The sequence below is a fragment of the Nansenia antarctica genome (genome assembly GCF_963989245.1).
Source record: "Nansenia antarctica genome assembly, chromosome: 15".
Classification (NCBI taxonomy): Eukaryota; Metazoa; Chordata; class Actinopteri; order Argentiniformes; family Microstomatidae; genus Nansenia; species Nansenia antarctica.
The window spans coordinates 22,747,447-22,773,261 of NC_137685.1; the positions used below are offsets into that span (position 1 = coordinate 22,747,447).

At 46.8% G+C, this 25,815-nt stretch overlaps 2 protein-coding genes across 2 annotated transcripts in view; both read left to right on the forward strand.

Moving 5' to 3' along the window:
- draxina (dorsal inhibitory axon guidance protein a) overlaps positions 1-7,886 on the forward strand; it is a gene marked incomplete at its 3' end in the record, with an annotated part of 20,237 nt that extends 12,351 nt beyond the window's left edge. The window contains exons 3-7 of the mRNA XM_080545683.1: positions 652-908; positions 4,762-4,882; positions 6,027-6,119; positions 7,213-7,302; positions 7,774-7,886. Coding sequence (XP_080401809.1) covers positions 652-908; positions 4,762-4,882; positions 6,027-6,119; positions 7,213-7,302; positions 7,774-7,886 — 674 coding nt within the window. The remainder of the gene's footprint in view (positions 1-651; positions 909-4,761; positions 4,883-6,026; positions 6,120-7,212; positions 7,303-7,773) is intronic.
- A 7,433-nt stretch (positions 7,887-15,319) lies between these two features.
- On the forward strand, positions 15,320-22,611 carry agtrap (angiotensin II receptor-associated protein; the record flags this gene model as incomplete). The annotated part of the gene is made up of 5 exons (XM_080546097.1): positions 15,320-15,379; positions 15,747-15,781; positions 17,456-17,564; positions 18,063-18,273; positions 22,457-22,611. Exons 1-5 carry the CDS (start codon positions 15,353-15,355, stop codon positions 22,609-22,611), a joined length of 537 nt encoding a protein of 178 aa, XP_080402223.1. The 5' UTR covers positions 15,320-15,352.
- Positions 22,612-25,815: the final 3,204 nt, after the last annotated feature.

Sequence of the window (25,815 nt, forward strand, 5' to 3'; positions counted from 1 at the left end):
CCCCTGACCACCCCTCCCCCCATCCTCCCCCTCTCCTCCCTCACCTTGCCTTCCCCCACCCCTCCCCTCTCTCCTCCTCCCACCCCCTGACCACCCCTCCCCCCATCCTCCCCCTCTCCCCTCTCCTCCCTCACCTTGCCTTCCCCCACCCCTCCCCTCTCTCCTCCTCCCACCCCCTGCCTTCCACCACACCACCCCCCCATCCTCCCCCTCTCCCCTCTCCTCCCTCACCTTGCCTTCCCCCACCCCTCCCCTCTCCCCTCTCTCCTCCCCCCCACCCCCTGCCTTCCCCCACCCCTCCCCTCTCTCCTCCTCCCACCCCATGCCTTCCACCACACCACCCCTCCCCCCATCCTCCCCCTCTCCTCCCTCACCTTGCTTTCCCCCACCCCTCCCCTCTCTCCTCCTCCCACCCCCTGCCTTCCCCCACCCCTCCCCTCTCTCCTCCTCCCACCCCCTGCCTTCCCCCACACCACCCCTCCCCCCATCCTCCCCCTCTCCCCTCTCCTCCCTCACCTTGTCTTCCCCTCACCCCTCCCCTCTCTCCCGCCCCCCACCCCCTGCCTTCCTCCACACCACCCCTCCCCCCATCCTCTCCCCTCTCCCCTCTCTCCGCCCCCCCACCCCCCTGCCTTCCTCCACTCCCTCCAGGGTTCCTCCCAGACTCTGAGCCTGAACTGGGCTCTGTTCTGAAGGACAAGGATCTGTCTGATGAAGCCTACTCCTCCTCCTCCTCCTCCTCCTCCTCCTCCGCCGCTGCCGTCTTCCCCTCTCACCGCATGACCCCGCCCACCGACCCCCCCTCCTCCCCCGTCGACACCGTTGTCTTCGGCTCCGGCTCTTCCATGGTTACCATGGTGACGAACGAGCATCCCCCAACGCTGCCCCCGGCCTCCACCAAACCCCAGGTACCCCTGACAGAAAGCGTGGTGAAGCAAGGCTGTATAGGCTAAGCACTAAAAACAATGAACGCTCATAAACGGCCTTAGTGGATCACCCCACCTGTCAATTCTAACCAAAGAGGACTCTCACCTCATCCGCTAGCCATTGTTACACGACTCTCCAGGGGTCCATCAGCCATAGCAAGAAAAGGTCATCTATGCTAGGGCCAGGGGCCATTGGCAGTCATTGGCAGCAATATCACACGAGAGGGAGTGTGTTATACTGAATATCAGCACGGCTGTGATTCGGTCGTAGGTACTGTTATACCACAGTTCTACAGCGCAATTTATTAGTTAACAGTAATAAGCGACAACATATTATGATTTGTTTGTTTATTTAATCATAAAAATTTAAATAAAATAGTTCCGCAACTGAACTTCAAATGGACTATTGCCTAGTAACCTGAACACAAACATGTAGTCTAATTAACGGTCATTTAGTAGAACATCTGTGCGGCGGAGTGATACATATAGTTAAAGGTCCCAGTGCTGTTATACTGTATATCAGCACTCATGGAATGCCTCTTGTCCAATGAAATGACTTGGTCGGAACTAACTGTTGTATAAAATGCAAAGAAGAATTAAAATGTATATCTTTTTGTAAATGTATTTATTTATTATTCACAGTAGATAAACTGTACAGTTGGGTAGAGGGGATGAAGAGGTCATTGGACAGACAGTTAACACTAGAAGAGCCGTGCCTTTTTGACCTACTAAAAGAGCCGCCTCAGGGGGGCTTTACAATGCAAAGATGCTATTTACACACAATGACCACTAGTTGTCCGCTTGTAAATTAGCCTGCTTCTTACACAGAAAAACTGCAAAATAGCTTTACACTAGCTTATCCTGATGTGATTTTAAAAATGTAAGGATACTGAGTGGTAGAACGCGCATATCTAGGAAAAGCCATGAAAGGAGGGTCCTGAAATGTTAGCGAGTGCAAAGATATAAAACATGTTTTACTCACAGGGTCAAATGACCCCCACCCATGGCTGTTAAGGTGTAGCCTGAAGAGATCTTCAGTCAACGGCGGAAGATAATTCATAGCATTTAGAGATGAGTAGTAATACTCCCATCTGTCCCTATGATAACACCCTTGTTATCCTGTATGACTGGAGAATGTACTGCCTGGTTATCCTGTATGACTGGAGAATGTTCTGCCTGGTTATCCTGTATGACTGGAGAATGTACTGCCTGGTTATCCTGTATGACTGGAGGATGTACTGCCTGGTTACCCTGTATGACTGGAGAATGTACTGCCTGGTTATCCTGTATGACTGGAGGATGTACTGCCTGGTTATCCTGTATGACTGGAGGATGTACTGCCTGGTTATCCTGTATGACTGGAGAATGTACTGCCTGGTTACCCTGTATGACTGGAGAATGTACTGCCTGGTTATCCTGTATGACTGGAGAATGTACTGCCTGGTTATCCTGTATGACTGGAGAATGTACTGCCTGGTTATCCTGTATGACTGGAGAATGTACTGCCTGGTTATCCTGTATGACTGGAGAATGTACTGCCTGGTTATCCTGTGTGACTGGAGAATGTACTGCCTGGTTATCCTGTATGACTGGAGAATGTACTGCCTGGTTATCCTGTATGACTGGAGAATGTACTGCCTGGTTATCCTGTGTGACTGGAGAATGTACTGCCTGGTTATCCTGTATGACTGGAGAATGTACTGCCTGGTTATCCTGTATGACTGGAGAATGTACTGCCTGGTTACCCTGTATGACTGGAGAATGTACTGCCTCGTTACCCTGTATGACTGGAGAATGTACTGCCAGCAGCAGCAGCAGCAGCCATCTACCAGAGGCTACGCTAGGCAACCAGAACAAGTGTTCTGGGGAGTGTGAGGGGGAGAGTGTGAGGGGGAGAGTGTGAGGGGGAGAGGTGTCGATGCTTACCCCTCCTCCTCACAGCCATCTGTCCTTCCCTGTGTCCTACCATGCTGCCTGACATAACACACACCCACACATACACACACATACACACACACACACACACACACACACACATACACACACACACACACACACACACACACACACACACACACACACACACACATAGATAGAGAGTTATCGCTCCTCTGTTCCCTCCATTGACACGTAGATGATACACAAATAAAAAAAAAATCGTTCCTTCCATTTCCCAAAACGTACTACTGTAGGTAGTATGAGGACTGGACTGTCAGACTGCTTGGTATGCTGTTTACAAGCTGAGAGAGAGAGAGAGAGAGAGAGAGAGAGAGAGAGAGAGAGAGAGAGAGACAGAGAGAGAGAGGGAGAGAGAGACAGAGACAGATAGAGAGACAGAGACAGAGAGAGGGAGAGAGACAGAGACAGAGAGAGACAGAGCCCTGTGTGTGTGTATGTCTGTATTCAGGGGCTGTCAAGGTATTGGCCTGCAGGAGAAACTATGGCTTTCGCGTGGACCCGGCTTCAATGACCTACTGACGCCGCGAGCCATCTTAATGAATGTTCGATCTCGGCTGATGGCTAAATGAACAGAGCCAGAGCTAGTAACCTGCTGCAATTCATCTAATTGATGTTCCTCAACGTGTCCTGAGGGCGAGAGGAAAGGAGCAGGGAATCGATGTGAACGAGGACACGGGCGTAGCTCCTTATTACTGATAGATGGTATTCTATAGCGCTCCGCACTCCAGGCCTTCCCCGAGAGGCCTCTCCAAAGGCATATTGACTCCAATTATACTGCCCTATTATTTTCTCGACATAGCGTGCAGGAAATGCAGTACAGGAAGAGGCTTTTATGAAGTTCATTACGCATGGTTATGGCAGTGTGCAATATCCACCTAGGAGACACGCTTCGTCAATATTGATTCGCGCGTTAAATTGCTTTGGCGCTTTGTGTGTGTGTAACTGAAGAGCGTCTTCACCTGTAGGGATTAACTGTGTCAACCCAGGCTTCAGCTCAGCACGTCTCCTTTGGTTTTGTGCACCAGGGGGCGTCGTACGCAGCCCCTGTCTCCCCTGTGAAGTCAGTGTTTGAAGAGCTTCTGGGTGGGGAGGTCCTGCCCTGAGGAAGCCCAAGCTTTTAGAGGCCGTTTAACAGGCCAGGGCCACATCTCAAAAGTCCTTTACCTAGCAACAATGCTTTGACTGTCTCCAAAATGAACCATCACAATGTCTGCATTAGAGACCTTCAACTGTTTAACATAGACACTGTTGGGGGGGGGGGATATTCCATCAACGTCACTAAAGGAAAAAACAGGCTTATTTTTGATAAGTCTCGTGAGAAAATAAGCCTGGATTTTCCTTTCGCGACATTGATGGAAAACCCCCCGGGGGAGGTTGGTGGCGGATGGGCTCATTGCATTCCATGCCTTATAATGAGCGTGTCCTCCGATGCCTACCTCCACCAGCCTCTGCTGACCGACACACCACACCGTTAGAGAGCAGGGGTGATCATTAACTGAATAAATAATAGCTATCTTTATTTTGTATTTTGTATCTGTTTTATTTAGCCTATTATTCAATTGTCATATTTTTATTTTGTCGTTGTTGTTGTTGTTTTTGTGGTCTGAGCTGTTGTCACGGCTGAATGTCTCCTCAGGGAAGTACCTACCTAAGGGATGTTATCGCCATGGGGGGGGGGGGGTTACTCGTGTGTTTATAGTGGGGGGGGTAAGATAAAGAAAAAAAAAGTCAGGACAGACACTTATTTTGTTTGGTGTTATAATTGTGAGTTTTTCATGTGCACTGTTTTGTAATAAATAATTGATAAAAAAGAAAAAAAAAGAAAAAGGGAAGTACCTACCTGTCTTAAGGATGTGTTATGTTTTCTCTGTTCCAGAAGTCGGGCCGGGGGAAGGTGCAGGGTGAGGTGCTGCCCACTCTGGACATGACTCTGTTTGATTGGACAGACTACGAGGACATGAAGCCAGTTGATGCGTGGCCCTCTTCCCGGAAGAAAGGTTCTCTCTTTTTCAATCAAAAGCAAAACGTGACTTCCCTTGTTTTCACCTTCTCCACTTCTCTCCTTCTCTCTCGTTCGCTCAAACAGACATGCTCATTGGTAGCGTCCCAATAGTTTGTCCCCTCTATTCCTCGCTTCTTTCTCAAGAAGCATTGAGGCGTAACATCTGCTGGGAGGAACCTCCTAAGATCTTCTCCTCCGATGCGGTTTTGAGAAGGAAGGCAGAAGACTTGGAAGGCTTTGGGAAGTCTTCGGGTGGCTGTGGCGCAGGAGGTAGAGCCGCCGTCTAATGATCCCAAGGTTGGCAGATCGGCGGTTCAGGGCCCGGCTGGCCACATGTCGAAGTGTCCTTGGGCAAGACACTGAACCCCAAATTGCTCCCAGTGAGCGGCCGGCGCCTTGCTTGGTAGCTTGCCGCCATTGGTGTGTGAATGTGTGTGTGAATGGATGAATGAGAGGCCGTTGTAAAGCGCTTTGGATAAAGGCGCTATGTAAGAATAAATAAAATAAAACTTGGGACACACCTCTACATTTGCATCTCCTGGCGTGTGACAATGAACAATGAATGAATGACGTCAGTGTGGGAACAATCACAACCTCGAGCACCATTTAGAACAGACATGCCTAAATACACATGTTCTTCTCCCCCAAACCACATCCTTAACACCACAACAGCCGTGCCTATTTTACCTACTAGTAGAGCCGCCTTGGGAGTCAAATAGACCCCCTTTTTTAGAATGTAAATCTGCTATTTACACACAGAGATCACTAGAGGGCGCTTCTTTTTTTTAGCCTGCCTCCTACACAGAAAAACTGCAAAATAGCTTTATACTATCTTATCCTGAAGTGATTTTGAAAATTTAAGGATACTGGGTGGTAGAACACACATATCTAGGAAAAGTCATGAAAGGTGGGCCCTGAAATTTGATCGAGTGCAAAGATATATTTATTTTTTTTACTCACAGGGGTCACCGTGACTCTTCTAGTGTTAATCCCTTGGTGTGTACTGACAAATATATACGCATCGTAGTGAAACCCCTGCTTGAAGTATGTGTTGTTGTGGCACATTAAAGTGTTCATTTAATCGTCCGTCTGTCTCAGTACTAATGGGTCCTTGTTGTTTATTATTTCCTCTGCTGCAGACAAGAGGCGCAGTAAGAACCTGAGCAGTGGGAACGTGACTGTGGACACTGATGCTATCGAGCCATGTGATCACCACCTGGACTGCCTGCCAGGTCAGTGGCTCCACTGTGACCCCTGACCCCTGAATCATCCCATTTACATTTGACATTTTGGGTATTTAGCGGACGCCTTTATCCAAAGCGACTTAGAACAAAGACATTTGTGAATCATCTATCCATCAGTCATCCATCAGTCATCTTTTGTGATGACTGATGGATGACTGATGGATAGATGATGGAGCGTTGCTTGTTCGCCGCTTCTCCGCCCGAAATCTAGATATACAGTACTTGCAGTATCCAGAGTAGATTGTCCTACAAAGACCCTTAGATTTAGATTTAGTAATCTAAAAATGAATTAGACCCCTATACTTTATAGTTTTTTGTTTCTTTTTATTTTACTACTAGATCTTTTCAGTTTGTAAAGCGTCTTTGAGTGTCTAGAAAAGCGCTATATAAGTCTAATGTATTATTATTATTATTATTATTATTATTATTATTATTATTATTATTATTATCACAAGAAAAAGTAGTCTATGCTCAGCCCAGGGGCCATTGGCAGTCATAATGCTAGAAGAAGGAAGATTTTTTTTTTTTTTTTTGCTTTTTAAAAATATGATTATTATTTACAGTAGAGAAACTGTACAGAAGGTGGAGAGGTCTCAGGAGGGACAGGCCACCCCCGCCTCTGGGGTCATTCTGATGAAGGTCCCAGTACAGTCAAAACATCATCAGCGCTTTCAAACATCATTGCATAAACAAAAAACATTTACAAACTTACAACAGAGTTGCCCTTTTCACATCTCACAATAAGCTTTTAACGACATTTCAGCTATGTAGCAGCCAAGTAGCGTCTCCCAACCTGAGAAGCTATGAGGGATGGCTTGGCACGTGCCGTACGTTGTGTTAATGCACCAACTGCCAAAGAATTCCGGAAAACTCTCCACCTAGAGTGCCAAGTGTTTTATGTGGTATTTACCTAGCAACAATGCTTTGATTGTCTCCAAAATGAACCATCACAATGTCTGCATTTCTGGTGAATAAAGTCACATTTGGCACTCTAGAATGTTGACAATTTGGGGCGACTTTATTGGACCCTCGGTGCTAAATAAGTTAAATGAGCTAGCTTCTCTCTTTTCCCCTCCCGTAGGCTCCTGTTGTGACCTGAGACAGCACGAGTGCAAACCTCACAACCGAGGCCTCAACAACAAGTGCTACGACGACTGCATGTGCGAGGAGGGTGAGTGACAGAACTACACGAAGGACATGCCTCTATATTACCGTATAATACCGGTATATGTCTCTATATTATCTTAAACCACCTTAACTGTACATAGCTCATAGCTCATATATATATATAACCTCTAACTACCGTACTTGCCATATTGTACCCATCACTATCATTGTCATTTTTTTAATATCGTGTTTTATATCACTATTTACACTTCTGGTTAGATGCTGAACTGCATTTCATTGTCTGGTACTTGTACTCTGCAATGACAATACAATAAAATTGTATCTAATCTAATCTAATTATATACAGTATCTATGTTTATAATCCTCACTCAGGGAAGTCACTTAGAATATGTAGGAGGTTCAGAGCATAACTGTTCAATCAGTGAATTGATTGTGATAGTGTCTTATCACAACCAACCGATCGGCCCTTCCTCCCAATCAACTGATTGGTTGGTTTTCCATGATTCCATCCCAGGGTTCCGTTGCTACGCCAAGTTCCACCGCAAGCGTCGTGTGACCAGGAGGAGGGGGCGCTGTGTGGTGCCAGAGGCAGCTGACAGCGACCTGGGAGCCTTCATCACAGTGTGAGGAAGAGGAGGAAGAGGAGCAACACACATATACACACACACACACAACACACACACACACACACACACACACACACACACACACACACAGAAAAACAAACACACTCTCACACACACACACACACACACACACACAGAAAAACAAACACACATAAACACACACACACAAATCCCGTACATGACCACTATGACAGAGCAGGCAGAAGGCAGCCTACACTGACAAAGCTAGTTAATTCAGAATGTCATACTATCAACTCACTGGGTCTCCCCAACCCCCTTGGCACAGAATCATGCACACGCGTGTCCAAAAACAGCCAACAAGCCATGTGTGATTATTACCTGTGTCCTGTCCTGTACATATGAATGTGTTTTCTCAGAATGGATTGATTGCCTTTTCTGGCTTTTCTACTGATGATCACACTACTCTTTAAAAAGTAATTAGTATGTTACGACATTCATTTGACATTTGTTTTAATATATAACTCCTCAAAAAAAGTTCGGAAACATTATTTCGGTCGATTATTCCTCCCCTTTAATATTACCAATTGGTATTGTATTTTATATCGTTGGAAAGCCTGATTAGTCACCTTGGATGGCAATTCCATCCTCTCCACTCCCAAATTCTGGAGGTACTCTGTGATGATCCTGGCTCTGTGGGGGCGAGCGTTGTCATCCTGGAGGATGGAGTTAGGTCCCAGATTCTTGAGATATGGGATCGCCACTTGCTCCAGAATATCATTCCAATATCTCACTGCATTGAGATATCAGCCTTCAATGATGACAGGTTCTGTTTTGCCTGTGAGAGAGATACCGCCCCACAGAAGAATATTGCAGGGGATTTTGGGACCTTTGGGTTAGCTGTGTTGCTCATTCCACGAATGCATGATCCTTACAAGTTGTACCTCCCAAATACCCAAAATACAATACCAATTGGTATTATTAAAGGGGAGGAATAATCGACCGAAATAATGTTTTCAAACTTTTTTGGAGGAGTTTATGTTTTATTTATACTATCTCTTAAACTGGATTTTCTCTCTATACTGTGTTTCTTTCAGCCTCATTTTTCATGATTAAACACTTGTACAATGATGACTGTTGCCTGGAGTATTCTTGAGGAGCAGTAATCTATCTTTCTTCCATATTGAGCGTCTCTTCCCTAATAGCATTGTCTACTACAGCGGTATGATGATATGGGTCAGAGGCGGCTGGTGGAAGCAGAAAATCGAGGGCCTGCTCATTGTGATGCATGGAACAGAGTTTGGAAACGTACCAAACCCACATGCTCCCCTGATATGGATCCTATCTCAGACGAGCTCTCTGCGTGCTCAAACAGTCTTTTCTTTTTTTAATGTTCTTTTTATTGTCTCAAACAGGCTTTTCTAACAGAACAAAGATGTGCCGTCCTACTCAACTCAAAAAGCACTGATCTCAGGCCTGTCCCCAAAACACCCCAGAGGCTGATGCCCCACACCCCACACCATACACCCCACACCCCACACACCCTACACCTTACACCCCACACCATACACCATACACCCCACACCATACACCATACACCCCCACACCATACACCATACACCCCACACCATACACCCTACACCCCACACCCTACACCCCACAACCAACAACCCCACACCCCACACGCTACAGCACAGTCTCATTGCTCACACTCCACAGCAGAAAAGTCACATGACACACCCCATGACACCGGTGGTGTTCTCGGTTGCTGTGTGACAGTGAATGAGGAAGGATGTGACTATATCTGATGGGCCTCAGGAGCTCTGATGACTGGCTGTAGGCTATGTACTAACTGAGTGGGTTGCTGTGTGTGTGTGTGTGTCCGCACATTGTTAGAATTCACAACCATTCCTGTGTCATGGCAAGTTGGTTCAGTAAAAATTATGGCAAGGTTTTTTATTTTTTGTTACGGTATGTGCCAAAGAAACCTGACATTATTGTTGATGAAAGCCAAGACTGTTCATTCAATTATTACATGGAGGAAGCCTTTTCTACAAGAGCTTAAGGGCTCTGCACACAGCGTGCGATTTCTGTTGCGCGTCAACGTTCCATTTTGAAGTTTGAATGGAAGTCTATGAGAACATCGCATCGCAATGCACACGGCCCCGCACGACGAAAATTCGATTCCATTCATAACAACAATTGAAATTATGGAACGTTGACGCGCAACAGAAATCGCACGCTGTGTGCAGAGCCCTTTATACCAGCCTCTAGTCAGACGTATTAGCGGCTTTGGCTTCAGAATCAGAATCAGAATCAGAATTGCTTTTATTACATCAATGTACAGATACAAAGAGTACAATTCTTGGGTTCAGGTTCAATTAGACACGGACATTGCAGTAGAAATACAAAATCAATAATAGAATAAGCAGGACATAACAACAATCAATAAAGAATAAGCAGGATATAGACAACAATCAACAATAGCTGTATACAGTAGCGTCAGAGCGTCAATAATAGAATAGTGATAGCAGCAGTATGCGGATCAGCATATCAACATTCTTAATGTAAACAGCATTACGGAAAGTTCCGATTCAAGTATCAGTTTTTGGGCAGTGCAGTTCCCATACCAGGCAATGATGCAGCCTGTCAGGATGCTCTCTATTGTTCCTCTAAAGAAGGCCCCCGGTATCTTAGGCCCTAGACCAAACTTTTTTTCAGCCTCCTCAAATGAAAGAGGCGTTGCGCTTTTTTCACCACTTGGTTGGTGTGTACATCCCAGGTGAGGTCGTTGGTGATGTGAACCCCCAGGAACTTGATGCTGTTAACCCTCTCTACAGCAGACCCGTTGATGGTGATGGGGTCTTGTGCCTGCCTCTTTTTTCTGAAGTCCACCGCCGGCTCTTTGGTCTTGTCGGCATTGTGTCCATGGTTACATCTACGACTTTTGTTCTAATTTGTGTTCTATTGATGGAATGCTTTACTGTGAACCCAAGCATCACATTCTCTCTCCCTCTCTCTCTCCTTCTCTCAAGAACTGCTCTACAAAGCAGAGAGAAAGTTAAATCAATTAACTAATGTGCAGTGGCGAGTAAAACGTTACATCGCTCCCGCAATCTTGCCTGTATCAATATTTGATAGCCAGAGAAAGTTAAATTAGTTTCTCTCCTTAAAAATCAGCTCACTGAGACTATAGGGATGGCCTCTCAAACAATGAGCTCACTGGGACTGCAGGGGAGAATGGTGGAGGCAGAAATCGGAGGACGGGTTCATTGTAATGCATGAAAACGGAATGAGGAATGGTATCAAACAGCCAGGACTATGGGGTTGGTCTCTCTCTAACAATCGGATCAATGGCACTATAGGATTGTGGTTTTTAACAGTCAGCTCACGAGCACTAAAAGGTTAGTCTCTCTCGATTGAAATTATCTCAAATTTCCTCTTAAGAGTAAAGAAGAAATAGCAGTTCAGAAGACATTTCTTTTTAAGAACCTTTCGTGAATCCAGACCCAGATCACTGGGACTATAGAGCTGGTCTCTCTCTCTCACAACCAGATCACTGGGACTATAACATTGGTCTCTCTTTCTCACAACCAGATCACTGGGACTATAACATTGGTCTCTCTTTCTCACAACCAGATCACTGGGACTATAGAGCTGGTCTCTCTTTCTCACAACCAGATCACTGGGACTATAACACTGGTCTCTCTTACAACCAGATCACTGGGACTATAACATTGGTCTCTCTTTCTCACAACCAGATCACTGGGACTATAACATTGGTCTCTCTTTCTCACAACCAGATCACTGGGACTATAGAGCTGGTCTCTCTTTCTCACAACCAGATCACTGGGACTATAACACTGGTCTCTCTTACAACCAGATCACTGGGACTATAACATTGGTCTCTCTTTCTCACAACCAGATCACTGGGACTATAACATTGGTCTCTCTTTCTCACAACCAGATCACTGGGACTATAACATTGGTCTCTCTTTCTCACAACCAGATCACTGGGACTATAGAGCTGGTCTCTCTTTCTCACAACCAGATCACTGGGACTATAACACTGGTCTCTCTTACAACCAGATCACTGGGACTATAACATTGGTCTCTCTTTCTCACAACCAGATCACTGGGACTATAACATTGGTCTCTCTTACAACCAGATCACTGGGACTATAACATTGGTCTCTCTTTCTCACAACCAGATCACTGGGACTATAGAGCTGGTCTCTCTCTCTCACAACCAGATCACTGGGACTATAGAGCTGGTCTCTCTCTCTCACAACCAGATCACTGGGACTATAACACTGGTCTCTCTCTCACAACCAGCCTCACTGCGACTAAAACGTTGATCTCACCATCATGATATACGACCGTGGAATAAAAGCAGCAGTGATGTATTTTTAATTTACCTCTAAGACAGAGTGTGCTGTGTGGTACTGGGAGCTCTGCTGGGCGCTTGGCCGGCGGCCAGCGGGATGATATATCAGACTCTCGGCTGATCTCGGTAGGAAGTTGGAGGGAGCCGGCTGCAGCATCACATCACCAAGGGAACCTGCCTCGACTGTTAAACAGCTCATAAAGCACGCAATGAGACGAGGACGGGACCCTGTTGCTCTACGGCGAGGGGCAACGGGCGAGGATGTTTTTTCCAGATGAGTGTTGTGTCAGCGGCGTCGTCGATCACTCTCCGGGGAGGAGACCGGCCACGGCGGCCAGACTTCCGACCGGTTAGAAGCCAAACAGGGTCACTTGTTCTCCAATTACGTTACGGTTTCTTCTCTCTGTGATTGATTTGGCTTCCTTGTGTGGAGAGAGAGAGAAAAAGAAATCACAATAGGAAATGAAGTAACAGTACACATCCATCTGTGCCCCCCCCATGCACACAACCCACCACCACCCCAGCATTTTATCCTGCCCTCCCCCCACCCCAACTATCTATCTATCTATCTGTGAGGTCAGGGTTCAAAGGTTACAGCTGGTCACCGGAGGCCAAGGGCCATCTGCCATATTGGTGACACACGGCCAATAGGGGTCATCACCAGCAGGGTGTGAGAGGAGGAGGAGGAGGAGGAGGACACCCAAAAAAGAAATCGGGGAACACAAAAGGTATAATCTGGTCTGGATGATCTCCCATTTCTCCTGAGACAGGCATGGCATATTAGTCAGCAGCAGCAGCAGCAGAGAGACCCCAGGCTTTCTGGCTGCGATAGGAAATGGAGGGATGATTAGAGATCGTATCTGCTTCTGATACAGCTGCCTCTGATACAGCTATCATTCAACTCAGACGTACCTGAAGCAGCACAGAAGGGTGATCATATACTTTGTGCTCTGTTGTTCATATCTGTCTCACATGATAGAAGCCATGAGAAACATGAAGACAGTCCATTAAGAAATCAGTGGAAGACTTATTAGGCACTAATTTGTATCTTATAAGTAAACAAGTACTTAAATAAGTAGCTAATTATGCTATTCTTTGGTTTTACTAGTGTTTTCTGATTTTCATGTTTAGTTGTTATTCTCATATTAGTTATAGTAACTGGCCATGTAGAGTAGATGTGATTTCAGCAACCCTCCAATCACTGGCCCACATCCAGGGATTGAACCAGCAATCTTGTGGAATCCGCAATCTTGTGGTTACTTACTTGCTAGCCTCCCTAACCTCCCTAACAAGGCCAACCTTGACCCCCAAAACGTTGGTGTGTGTGTGTTTGCGTTTGTCTCTTGAGAGGCTGGGTAGAAAGCAAACAGTTCTAAGCTATAACGTGTAATGTGTTTTCACCAAAATAAAGTTATACACCGCAGTTACAAGGGAACACATTAACAATTCTCTGAAGTGTCAGCTAATATGAGAAATACAGTATTCCACACACAGAGCCTCTCCTGTGCACAAATAAACAGATCAGTTCCCTGTGAGAGAGGCTTTATGACCGGCTTCAGAGGAAATGACAAGAGATGTAACGTGATTGTGTCATCTCATAACTGCAGATTCAAGTGCAGGCCCACGCTAGACACCTAAACGGGAGATAGGGGCTGTGTCAGCAGGGTAGAAATGGTAAGATGGGCTCATTGTAACGCATGGAACGGAATGGTATCAAATGTGTCCATGCATTGCAATGAGGCCACCGCCCTCCGACTTCTGCCTCTACTGGTTTGGGAGACGCAGAGAAAAAAATCATCAGAAAAGATGTCAAGATGTGTCACTCTGGATCACAGATATTCATTCACCTCGTGACTTCTTTCATGATTTAACACCACTCGTCTATGTGAATGATAAAAGAAAAGTTGTAACTTAGTTTAACAACAAATGTAATACAACAAAGCATTCTGGGTTGTTGTTTTTTACCCTCACCTTATTTGTTTTGGTATCCTTTTTTATTATTACTTGAGGGCCTGAGTGTGAACAGCAGAATGCTCATGACTCAATCTATCTTCCTGGCTCAGGGGCCTCCGTGTGAAAAGTCTGTGGACCAGAATTCCTTCGTTATTAGACTTTATTATATAAACACAGAAGAGAACACACATACTGTAGGCAGGGAAAGTATCCAAAGAATGGTGTGGTTGGTTAGTAGGGCCTATGCTGAGTCAACTTCAGTATTGTAGATGTACAAATACTGTCATGCTGCTTACATTCCGACACGCATGATGGTGAAATCACCAGGATAATTGATGAAGAGATAACGGAGAAGAGCCAATAGCGGTTGTTCACTGACAGTTCACATGGTTCCAGTCTGAAACGGTGGGAGAGTTTCTGACATTTAGGAGGGCAGGGGGAAGGCAGGACGACATGGGAAGGCTCTAATCCTAACCCTAACCATAACAGGGTATACTGTATACAGGAATCTTGAGGTTAATTTCAATACCTTTCTAAGACTTTTTAAAGACCTTGTCAATATTTTTCCAGACCTCACCGCCATTTGGAGCTGTAACCGTTGACATCAGTGACACCTTTAACTTAACAGTTTTAGTTTGCAATAGACTAGACCACTATCATACAACAGAATTTCCGGTTCATCTTTGTTTTTTAATAAAACTAATACATTCACAAAATTTTACTAAACGTTTTTAGGACTCAAAATCTTTGGACAGAGTCTAATTCAGAAAAATACCTACAAAATTCAAGACCTCATAAAATCGTGATAAGACTTTTTAATATTAAGGGTCTTGATTTTCCCAAAATTGAGTTATCAACTTTTAATACTTTTCAAGACACCGCGGATACCCTGCATAATGAGCCTTCTCCCCCTGCCTTCCTAGGTTTGGGAAATTCGCAACGGTGGAGGAGTGAGGAGTGGGACGATGGGGGAGAGGGGGTGGGGGTGTGGGGAGAGGGGGTGGGGTCACGTGGAGGTAGTCAGGCTCCTGTCACATGGTTCGTGTTTGCTGTCAGATTAAACGGGGGTGGTTCAGAGACATTTCAGACAGAGAAGTTGTTGCACAGTTATGTACTTGTCCTCCACAAACAACGTGGAAAACTGACGGGCACTTAAATTACATCAAACAATGGAAATCCCTGCCATAAATCTCAAGGTAAACCTGGTTATTTTACTTCACTTTGAAGGCATGTAAGAATTTGTCAATACGATGCTTGCTGTGTTTACCTTTAACACTGCGCACTTTTGTTTGTAAACAGTGTTGCAAAAACTATATTCGCTATGGTTAAAGTTCCTGCTGACGAGATTGAGTAGAAACGCTTTATTGTCATAACATCACTTGGATGAAACTGGCAACAAGTGAATCAAACCTCAACCTCAACATATCGCGAGACTAGAACGAGATGCTCTGAACTTTATTTGTGTCCAGATGAGCCGCGATGTGGAGCTGACGTCACGTCTTTACTCTAATCAATCTGGTAAAAAAAAAAACGTATGACGTTTGTGTGTTTTGTCCCTTACAGGCCATCGTACTGGTGCACTGGCTGCTGACTATCTGGTGAGTGAGGGTGAGAGTGGGTGGGTGGGTGAGGGAGGGTGAGGGTGAGTGAGGGTGGGTGAGGGTGGGTGTGGGTGAGGGAGGGTGTGGGTGAGGGAGGGTGGGTGGGTGAGGGTGGGTGGGTGGGTGAGGGAGGGTGGGTGAGGGTGGGTGGAGGGTGAGGGTGAGTGAGGGTGAGGGTGGGTGGGTGGGTGAGGGTGAATGAGTGAGGCTGGGTGAGGGAGGGTGGGTGAGTGAGGGTGGGTGGGTGGGTGAGGGTGAATGAGTGAGGCTGGGTGAGGGAGGGTGGGTGGGTGAGGGTGAGTGGGTGAGGGAGGGTGGGTGAGAGTGAGTGAGGGTGGGTGGGTGAGGGAGGGTGAGAGTGAGGGTGGGTGAGGGTGGGTGGGTGGGTGAGGGAGGGTGGGTGAGGGTGGGTGGGTGGGTGAGGGTGGGTGGGTGAGGGAGGGTGGGTGAGGGTGGGTGGGTGAGGGAGGGTGAGTGAGGGTGGGTGGGTGAGTGGGTGAGGGTGAGTGGGTGGGTGGGGGTGGGTGTGGGTGAGGGTGGGTGTGGGTGAGGGAGGGTGGGTGGGTGAGTGAGGGTGAGGGTGGGTGGGTGGGTGAGGGTGAATGAGTGAGGCTGGGTGAGGGAGGGTGGGTGAGTGAGGGTGAGGGTGGGTGGGTGAGGGTGAATGAGTGAGGCTGGGTGAGGGAGGGTGGGTGAGGGTGGGTGGGTGAGGGTGAGTGAGGGTGGGTGGGTGAGGGAGGGTGAGAGTGAGGGTGGGTGAGGGTGGGTGGGTGAGGGAGGGTGGGTGAGTGAGGGTGGGTGGGTGGGTGGGGGTGGGGGTGGGTGAGGGTGGGTGTGGGTGAGGGAGGGTGGGTGAGGGTGGGTGGGTGGGTGAGGGAGGGTGAGGGTGGGTGGGTGAGGGAGGATGAGGGAGGGTGAGGGTGGGTGGGTGAGGGTGGGTGAGGGTGGGTGGGTGAGGGAGGATGAGGGTGGGTGGGTGAGGGTGGGTGGGTGAGGGAGGGTGAGGGTGGGTGGGTGGGTGAGGGAGGGTGAGGGTGGGTGGGTGAGGGAGGGTGAGGGTGGGTGGGTGAGGGAGGGTGAGGGAGGGTGAGAGTGAGGGAGGGTGGGTGAGGGTGGGTGGGTGAGTGGGTGTGGGTGAGTGAGGGTGGGTGTGGGTGAGGGAGGGTGGGTGGGTTTGGCTCCTCTTGGGCTTTTCACACTTCCGAGGAATGTATCGTCTTGCCCTCGTCAACACAGTGGAGTGGTCATAGTGGTTCACTCTTACCCAACACTGTGGTCAGTAGTGGTTCACTCTTACCCAACACTGTGGTCAGTAGTGGTTCACTCTTACCCAACACTGTGGTCAGTAGTGGTTCACTCTTACCCAACACAGTGGAGTGGTCATAGTGGTTCACTCATAGTCAAAGGTAGGTTTCCCCAGGTTAGTCCAGTGGTTCAGTAGTCAACAGTGTGTTACCTGTGGCGGGCTAACGCAGACTAAGACCTGGACACTTTACTTTCACAATATTTGTCACACAACATAATGTTCTCCATATGTGGTATTATTGTATGGTCCGTCAATGATTTATTTTAGAGGCACAGACAGACGATTGATCCCAGATCAATTCACCCCACATGATTCCCTCTTAATTACTGTGTGTGTGTGTGTGTGTGTGTGTGTGTGTACTCTAGGGGCTGTATGGCCTGGCTGCCTCCCTCCTATGCCTGGGGTAACTTCAGTATTCTAGCCGTGGGTGTGTGGGCCATTGCCCAGAGGGACTCCATCGATGCTGTGCTCATGGTAAATCACCCCCCCCCCCCCCACTCCTCCTTCTCTCTCCTCTCGTAAATACTTCCATCTCTCTTTCTCTCTCTCGCTCGCTCACTCTCTCTGTCTCTCTCTCTCTCTCTCTCTCTCTGTTTCTCTCTCTCTCTCTGTCCCCCCCCCCCCTCTCTCTCTCTCTGTCTCCCCTCTCTCTCTCTCTCCACTCCTGCACTCTCTCTCCCCCCTCCTGCACAATGACAGCTTCCTCTGCCCTCCCCCCCACACATCATAATACAGTAGTCTGACTGGCTTTTAGCATGTCCCTCCCATTCCTACGGGCCCGTGACAAAGAAATCGGAGACGAGTTGCACAGCTTGAAATAACTGTTCTAGAAGTGTCATTATCAGCGAAGCAACCCTTCCTTTCATTTCTATCGCTTCCCTTCGTGTGTTTTAGAAAGTCTATTAAAAAAACAACAACAACAACAAAAAATGTGTGTCTTCTCTCCATTTGCCTTCCAACGGGTGTGTCTAGTTTCTGGTCGGGATGGCGGTGACGTTGGTGACGGACATCATCCATTTTGGCATCTACTACCCCCTGGCGGAGGGGCTGGCCGAGAGGAACAGAGACACGTTCCGCTTCAGCGCCGGCATGGCCATCCTCAGCCTGCTGATCAAACCCGTGTCCTGTTTCTTCGTTTACCAGATGTACCGCGAGCGGGGAGGAGAGTACAACGTCAACTTCGGTACGTATCGATCGGTCGACGAGGGCCGTGAGCCGTGTAATAGCCGCGGTAGTGGTGGTGGCGGCCGGTGGAGGTAGAAATCGGAGGGCGCTCGGGGCTCGTTGTATAATGCACGGAGCGAAACAAGGAATGGTATCCTATCCTCCTCATACTGTTCCTCGTGCCGATCCGTGCGTTACTCTACCATGAGCCCCGTCCTCCGATTTCTACCTCCACCAGCTTCCACTGGACTAATAGGTAAGGCCTTAACCAAAGAGCCATGGACGCAGTCTCTCTGATATGATTCGTCTTAAACCTTAACTAACTATTGTTTTGTGGGTTAAAGCTAAGTTGGTTTTAGCTTCTAATAGTCAAACAAGGCTTTGGAGTTCAGAGCAAGGGGGAACGGTCTGAGGACTGGTCTGACCCAAGCTAGAAGCATGGTGTGATCGTGACGATGTGTGTGCGCTTCAGATCCCACCCCAGTGCTAACCTGAAGGAGAGAGGGGGACAGTCAGTCTCTCTGTTGTTTTTGCCTGGGTAGCTCTCCGCTTTCTCAAGGGGGCTGGGAGACGTCAAACTGGGAGCCTGTGGGTGTCGTTCCCTGTTGTCTGCTCTACGAGAGGGCTGGAGAGCCCAAGTTGTTTGTGGGGGGGGGGGGGGGGGGGCACGGACATACTGCATCAAAAACAGAGTCCAGATAACTCGGTTACAGTGACGGTCACAAGACTAATGCGCCTCATTACCAACCCAATGTGAGCCAGTTAGATGAGAGTTATGGCTACTGTGTGTGGTGAGATCACATTACAGGAGTGGATTTGGTTGTTAATTAGTCATGGACCACATTATCGACCCATGTGTCAGGAATGACATGTTTAGCCTAATGTATCCCACATGGAACTGTATGAAAAACGATGTGTCTGTTGATTGGTTAATTACTGCCTTCATCAACTGGAGTGTGTTTCTGTTGTTGTTTTTTTAATATATATATATAATATAACTCAGTGGCCTAAAGGATGTGTCAGGAGTGATCGTAGAGATTAAAGCCAGTGTTTTTAAGGTGTTTTAGTAGAGGTGGGTCATGTAATGTAGACTGTTAGTGTTGTAGTAGAGGTTGGTCACGTGGACTGTTAACTTACTGTGTAGCTCACTCCTTTAGTGCATGAATGCATGGTCTGTCCTGTCCTGTTGCGCATAAGGACACATGTGAAGTCACACGTTCAATGAATGAATTGTAGATCTATGCTCTTCTCAATCGGATTAGTTGGATCTACAGCGTCAAGCATTTCCAGGCTTTTATTCCCATATAAATCCACTACGGGATGTTTTCTTTCATATTTTTCGATGTTGATAAGAACCTGATTTGACTCCCCTGTCATCAGACGGTAATAGCGGGCCCCTGTGGCCCTCCATTTTTGACTAGTGCAGGGGTTAATGAAGGTGGATAATGATGGCGTTTTAGAGGGGGTTGATGGTAATGGTTTTCTGATTGCTTGACAGGTGGGGGGGTGGGTCACTTAGACCCCTGCGGTTTTAGAGACCAAAAACTGGCCGCTATGACGCAGAATTATCTGGAACTGGAGTGGCAGTTGTTTTGGTGTAGCGTATAGCGTTGATATAACGTAGATGATTGTGATTTTTTTTTTTTACCTTCATTTGGAGCAAACTTGGCTGTAGAGCTTGTTTTCATTTCTGCCGTGGGCACTAATTGTTATTTGGTACACGTTCCAGTCCAAAATGGCTGCCATGCATCACCACTCGACATGCTTTATGTTCGCTATAAGTGAGTAAGTGAATGTTTGAAAAAACGTTGATAGCTTAAGTTGTCAACAAGTACACTGTATCCTCTTCGCTATGCCTCACGCTGTCTCACTATCTATCTTTACCTGTCTGTCTGTCTCTATCTGTCTGTCTGCCTGCCTGCCTGTCTGCCTTTCTGTCTCACTGTCTCCTCTGTTGTGGTTTGACCCTGTTTGTGTTTTTCCCTCTCCTCCTCTCTCAACCCCCCTCCTCTCCTCTCCTCTCTCAACCCCCCTTTTCTCTCCTCTCCTCCTCTGCTCTCAACCCCCCTATCCTCTCCTCTTCTCCTCTCTCAACCCCCCTCTCCTCTCCTCCTCTGCTCTCTCAACCCCCCTCTCCTCTCCTCTCCTCCTCTCAACCCCCCTCTCCTCTCCTCTCCTCTCTCCTCCCTCACCCCCCCTCTCCTCTCCTCTCCTCTCCTCTCTCAACCCCCCTCTCCTCTCCTCTCCCCCCTCTCCTCTCCTCCGCTGATCTTTGTCCCCTCAGACCTAGAGACCTCAGTGGACAGTCGCTGCACCACGGATAGTGCTGACAGTGCCTTTATTGGCCGCCGCTACTGAGCCTTCCTACCTCCTTCCTCCTCCTCCCTGTTTCTGTCCAACCACACACACACACACACACACACACACACACACACACACACACAGAGAGAGAGAGGAACCACCGGACGGAAGAAGTATGCCGCACGTTAAATGTTTCTTTGTTTTTGTTTTTCTAAATCCCCTTGTACTCCTGCTGTCCCACTCCCTTGTTGTTCCGTTGTCTGTTCTCATGTGTCTGTCTGTCACCTGTTCTGCCTGGTTACCATAGTCACCATACAAACATGTAGTTTTTATGTCTGGGTACTGTGTCTGTGTGTATGTCTGTATTCATGCTTCTGTGTGTGTGTGTGTGTGTGCGTGTGTGTGTGTGTGTGTGTGTGTGTGTGTGTGTGCGTGTGTGCGTGCGTGCGTGTGTGTGTGTGTGTGTGTGTGTGTGTGTGTGTGTGTGTGTGTGTGTAAGCGTACAGTCCTCATCAGTGTAGCTGATACACGTTTAATGCATGTCAGTATTCAAGCTCCATTCTGAAGCACAGGGGGTACTTCGTTAATACACTGCACCAGTCTTGCTGTGGGTCACATCACCAATACAGACGGTACACAAACAGTAGTTTGAGTACCACCAATACACGTAGAACACACAGTAGTATTAGTACCATGAATACACATAGTAACACACAGTAGGACATGAGTACTACCAATACACATAGTGACACACTAGTAGTAGCCTAACATGAGTGACATTATTGCAGACTCTGTACCCACCACAGCTAGGCACCAGTGTTTTTGTGTTATTAAATAGCAGTTTAGATGTTAAATGTAGACCATTTTGTTAAATTATATTTTTTAATAAATTCTATTTGAGGGAATGACATGCTGAGTGTATTTGCGTTCATGATTTTTGTGTGCTGGTTGTGGTTGAAAGCTAAAATGGACCCTTGCCAACTGGAATTACATGCTTGGTCGTGTATAAGAAGGGCGCTTCGATATGATATTTAGCTTTGGTCACGTGATCAAAGCTAATAATGAGTCCAGGTCAATAGAATCCAACCCAAGTCATTGGTATTCTCAGCACGCAGGACTAATCTAAGAGAAGAATCATCTCCCACTAGACTTGTAAATGGATTTAATCTCGTTTAAAACTGTGTGCTATTGTGTAGTTGTGTCGTTTTTATATTCTTTAGCTGCTTTCCAATTGGCTAATCAGTGTTAGCTTGTAGCATGTCAACTGCCAATGGCCCCTGGCCTGAGCATAGATTACTTTTCCCATGACAGGTCGGTAGATGATTCACTTACTTGTATCAAATGTATCTGTTGTATCTCGCTTTGGATAAAGGCGTCTGCTAAATGCCCAAAATGTAAATGGAAACGGTGTGTGTACAATATAGCAGGGGAGGCTGGTGGAGGTAGAAATGGGACGACGGGGCTCATTGTAACGGATGGACAGGAACGAGGAAAAGGTATCAAACATGTTTAGTTAAATCGGGGGGGGGGGTTTAGTTTTTCATGTTGACGGATGAAACATTTAACAGTATCGAGCGCCACACAGTCCAGATCACACCACAAGTCCATTCAACCTAACAAAGTGTCTCATGAATCAGTCAGCAGAGTGGAACGAGAACGCCGCTGCTTAAAAAAATCAATACCGGCCGCACAGACCTGTACAGACTTCTGCTGAAGCTTCAGGTTCTAGTCGTTGTAGCATGAAGTTAAGTTTTAACGATCGATAGTACCGAAGACGCTCCGGGCGGCTGCCGTTGAGTTGTAAGTGATTCTGAATGTACAACACCGTGTGATTGGGGGGGGGGAAACAGTCGTTGTTTTGATCTGATCTCAGACCCTCTGGCTCTCTTATCTCCGCGCAGCCGGCTTCCCCAGGATGACGCGGAACAGAGACGCGTACGAGTCCATCGACCAGCACGACCAGACCTCCGGCTCTGCCAACCCCTTCAACCAGGCCGAGGCCGCCGGCAAACCTGGGGCTGGGGGGGCCGCCGCCACCACCGCCCGCTCCTACTGAGGGACCGCAGGAGCTGCACAGGGCAGGGGGTCACTCTAACATGACGTTGATGTTGTTGCTGTTTTTTTTTATGGGAAAGGTTGCGTGGTTGTTGTGAGATTTAATGTCCCTAGGAATTACCCTTCTGTGTTGTTGTTGTTGGTAGGTAACCATTTATTTGACAGCCCAATTTCAGCTGGTCCTGCACCCAATATTTGCAAGTATTTGGTAACCATGGTAACAGTCTTGGAACCCAGAATGTCATCTCTAGTCTGACTTAGTGAGGCTATAACGAGTGATACTGCTGCTTACCCCAATAAATTCAGCACCTCTGCTAACAGCTCGGTACTCCAAAGTGGTTTTTGGCACAAAGTGGTGTTTGAGTCAGCGAACCAGTGAGCGTAGTTGATATGCAATTATCAGGTACTGTAATAACACTGTTACTCAGTGTACATTCTAAGTAAGCACCTGCTCTGTGCTGGGCTGTGAAATAATCGTTACCTTTTTATTCTTTTCTTTGTGTCAAATGTAGTAGTTTCGAAGCATTTCGAAGTCAAGTTACGTCCCCCTTTAAAATGTTGCACTGTAAACTGTCTCGCTTGCACTTGTAAACTGTCAGTCATTGGTCTCGGCTGGATATTTCCTTGTCGTGGTACTACCTGTGTATGTGTCCCAGTTTGACCCACTGCCAAAACCCCCAAAACAATGCTGTCTGAATACTCATCAGGAAACACCCCCATACTATCTGAATATCCTCAGGTCGATGTCACACACACTGGAATGTTTAGTGAATGTGTGTGAGAGAGAGAATGTGAGAGTGTATGAAAAGCATATGCATCAGCTATAGTCAAACTGATAGTCATAGTACAGTAGATTGGCAGTATTGATTAGAGAAGTAGAATAACAGTCGTTTATAGATTGACAGTATTGTGTAGATTCACAGTATTGTGTAGATTCACAGTATTTTGTAGGTTAGTATTGTGTAGATTGACAGTATTTTGTCGGTTAGTATTGTGTAGATTGACAGTATTTTGTCGGTTAGTATTGTGTAGATTGACAATATTGTGTAGATTGGTGATACAAACTACAGTAGCAGTAGTAGATTGACTTCCTTGTCTTAATGCTGTATGAGTGTTTACCACAGTGTCATAGTGTTTGTTTACTGCTTTTGGTCTTATTTGATTAAGTGCTTTTAGTTACTCTATTACAAGCTGTTCTTTTATTACAACAGCTGTAAAAAAAAAAAAAGAAGAAGAAAAAAGAAGAAGAAGGAAAAAGAAAGCTGTCTAAACGAACACCAGTGGTGGTAGCAAAGATAGATGATTATGGTAATGGTGTTATTATACACTTAGCCACTGACTGTCAATATTACCTTATTTATTGTCTAACATAGACAATACATCTCAGTTTTTTGTGTGTGTTTTTTTGAAGACTATCTGTATAGTCTCTACCCACACCTGGGTTGTTCTGGTAAGACTAGAGTCTGCTATGAGGGACAGTTATAGCTGCAACATGACAACCTTTAGCAGTCTGCACGTCGTCCCTCATCTGACCTGCCTCCACCAGCCTTCCCTGGTCTGAATAGGGGTGTTTCCTGTCTGTCTGAATAGGGCTGTTTCCTGTCTGTGTGAATAGGGGTGTTTCCTGTCTGTCTGAATAGGGCTGTTTCCTGTCTGTCTGAATAGGGGTGTTTCCTGTCTGTCTGAATAGGGCTGTTTCCTGTCTGTCTGAATAGGGCTGTTTCCTGTCTGTCTGACCCAGACCCGGCGGTTTACTGCTCTGCAGAGCGGCCAGGATGGCTTTGCCTTAGTTGGATCATCATCAGTTGCCTAATTCTGATGAGACAAAATGCAATATTTCTGTTTGTACTTTTTTCAGGATCAGTATGCCAAGATGTAGGAATCGTGTGAGTCGTGTATAAGTTGGTTATAAGGTCGGCACGGTTACCGTCTGGTACGTTGCCTATTGAAAGCGTTGCACTGTGACTTGTTGTCGGTCGACTGTCTGATGGTTAAATCAGACGTTTGGTAATACCTCTAAAGGCCAATGCACACAGCGTGCGATTTTGTCGCACGACAACATCCGATTCTCAATTCACACCACCGACGTCGGACCAGGCAGGCTGATTACTATAGGCTCTACCAATATTTGCTTGCCTTGCTTCCACAATTTCTACAAGATACAACTGGGCATATTGTGCCTACATGCTCGATTGTTATTATTATGTAATATAGGTGTCTTGTAATCCCATATTAGATGGGCCGTGTTGTTGACTTCGGTGGTGTGAATTGAGAATCGAATGTTGTCGTGCGACAATATCGCATTGCACGCCGTGTGCATTGTCTCTAAGAATATTGAACATCGACACTTAATGCCTTACATACATTACATATTGTATTGTATTTATCGTATGGTCAAGGCCATATACACTGGTTGTACCCGCTTGGACTCTGATGAATAAAGGACCAACTCTAAGAGAAGGAGACAGCCGTACACGCGGACGTTCTCTGATGCAATAATTTATTTACTGGTGTTACGGCAGCAAGCCGCCTTCTTCACGGTTTGGTTTAAGGTACCGAGTCTACCAATGAAATGATTCACTCTGACTCTCTCTCCACCGTACGATATATTGTACATCTGTTGACGTCCCTTCTGCCTCATAGTATTCGTCACGTAGTTGTTATTAGTATCGGGAGGGCCTCAACGCAGAGTTCAGTCCCTCTCAAATGCTGTTCGAACCGTTTTGAGCCTTGTAGCTTTCAAGTCTTTGTCGCTGTACATTTGAATGTGAATGTGTTTGTCTCCTGAATGTTTTTTGCTACGAGAAAATCTGTTACAAGCCAAGTCATGTTATCATGTCATGTTTCCTTATTACTAATAAAGTCAAGTGTTCTATTCTTTTGTTTGGGTCCCCTGTGAAACCACAGTGTGCGTCACTTCGCATTCATGTCTTCAAGTGGCTTCAGTTCTGCCTCAATCACAGCTCTTTTAGCTCTCAGCACACTGACAACAGTAGGCGGTAGCGTACAGGAGATTAACCCCATCTGTGACTAGGATTATATGTATACACCAGTCGAGGTAGAGACCGGAGGACGGGCTCATTGAGATGCATGGGATAGAAAGACTACGCACGTGTTTGATACCGTTCCTCCTTCCGTTCCATGCATTACAATGAGCCCGTCCTCCGATTTCTACCTCCATCAAGCCTTCCCTGGTATACGCGTA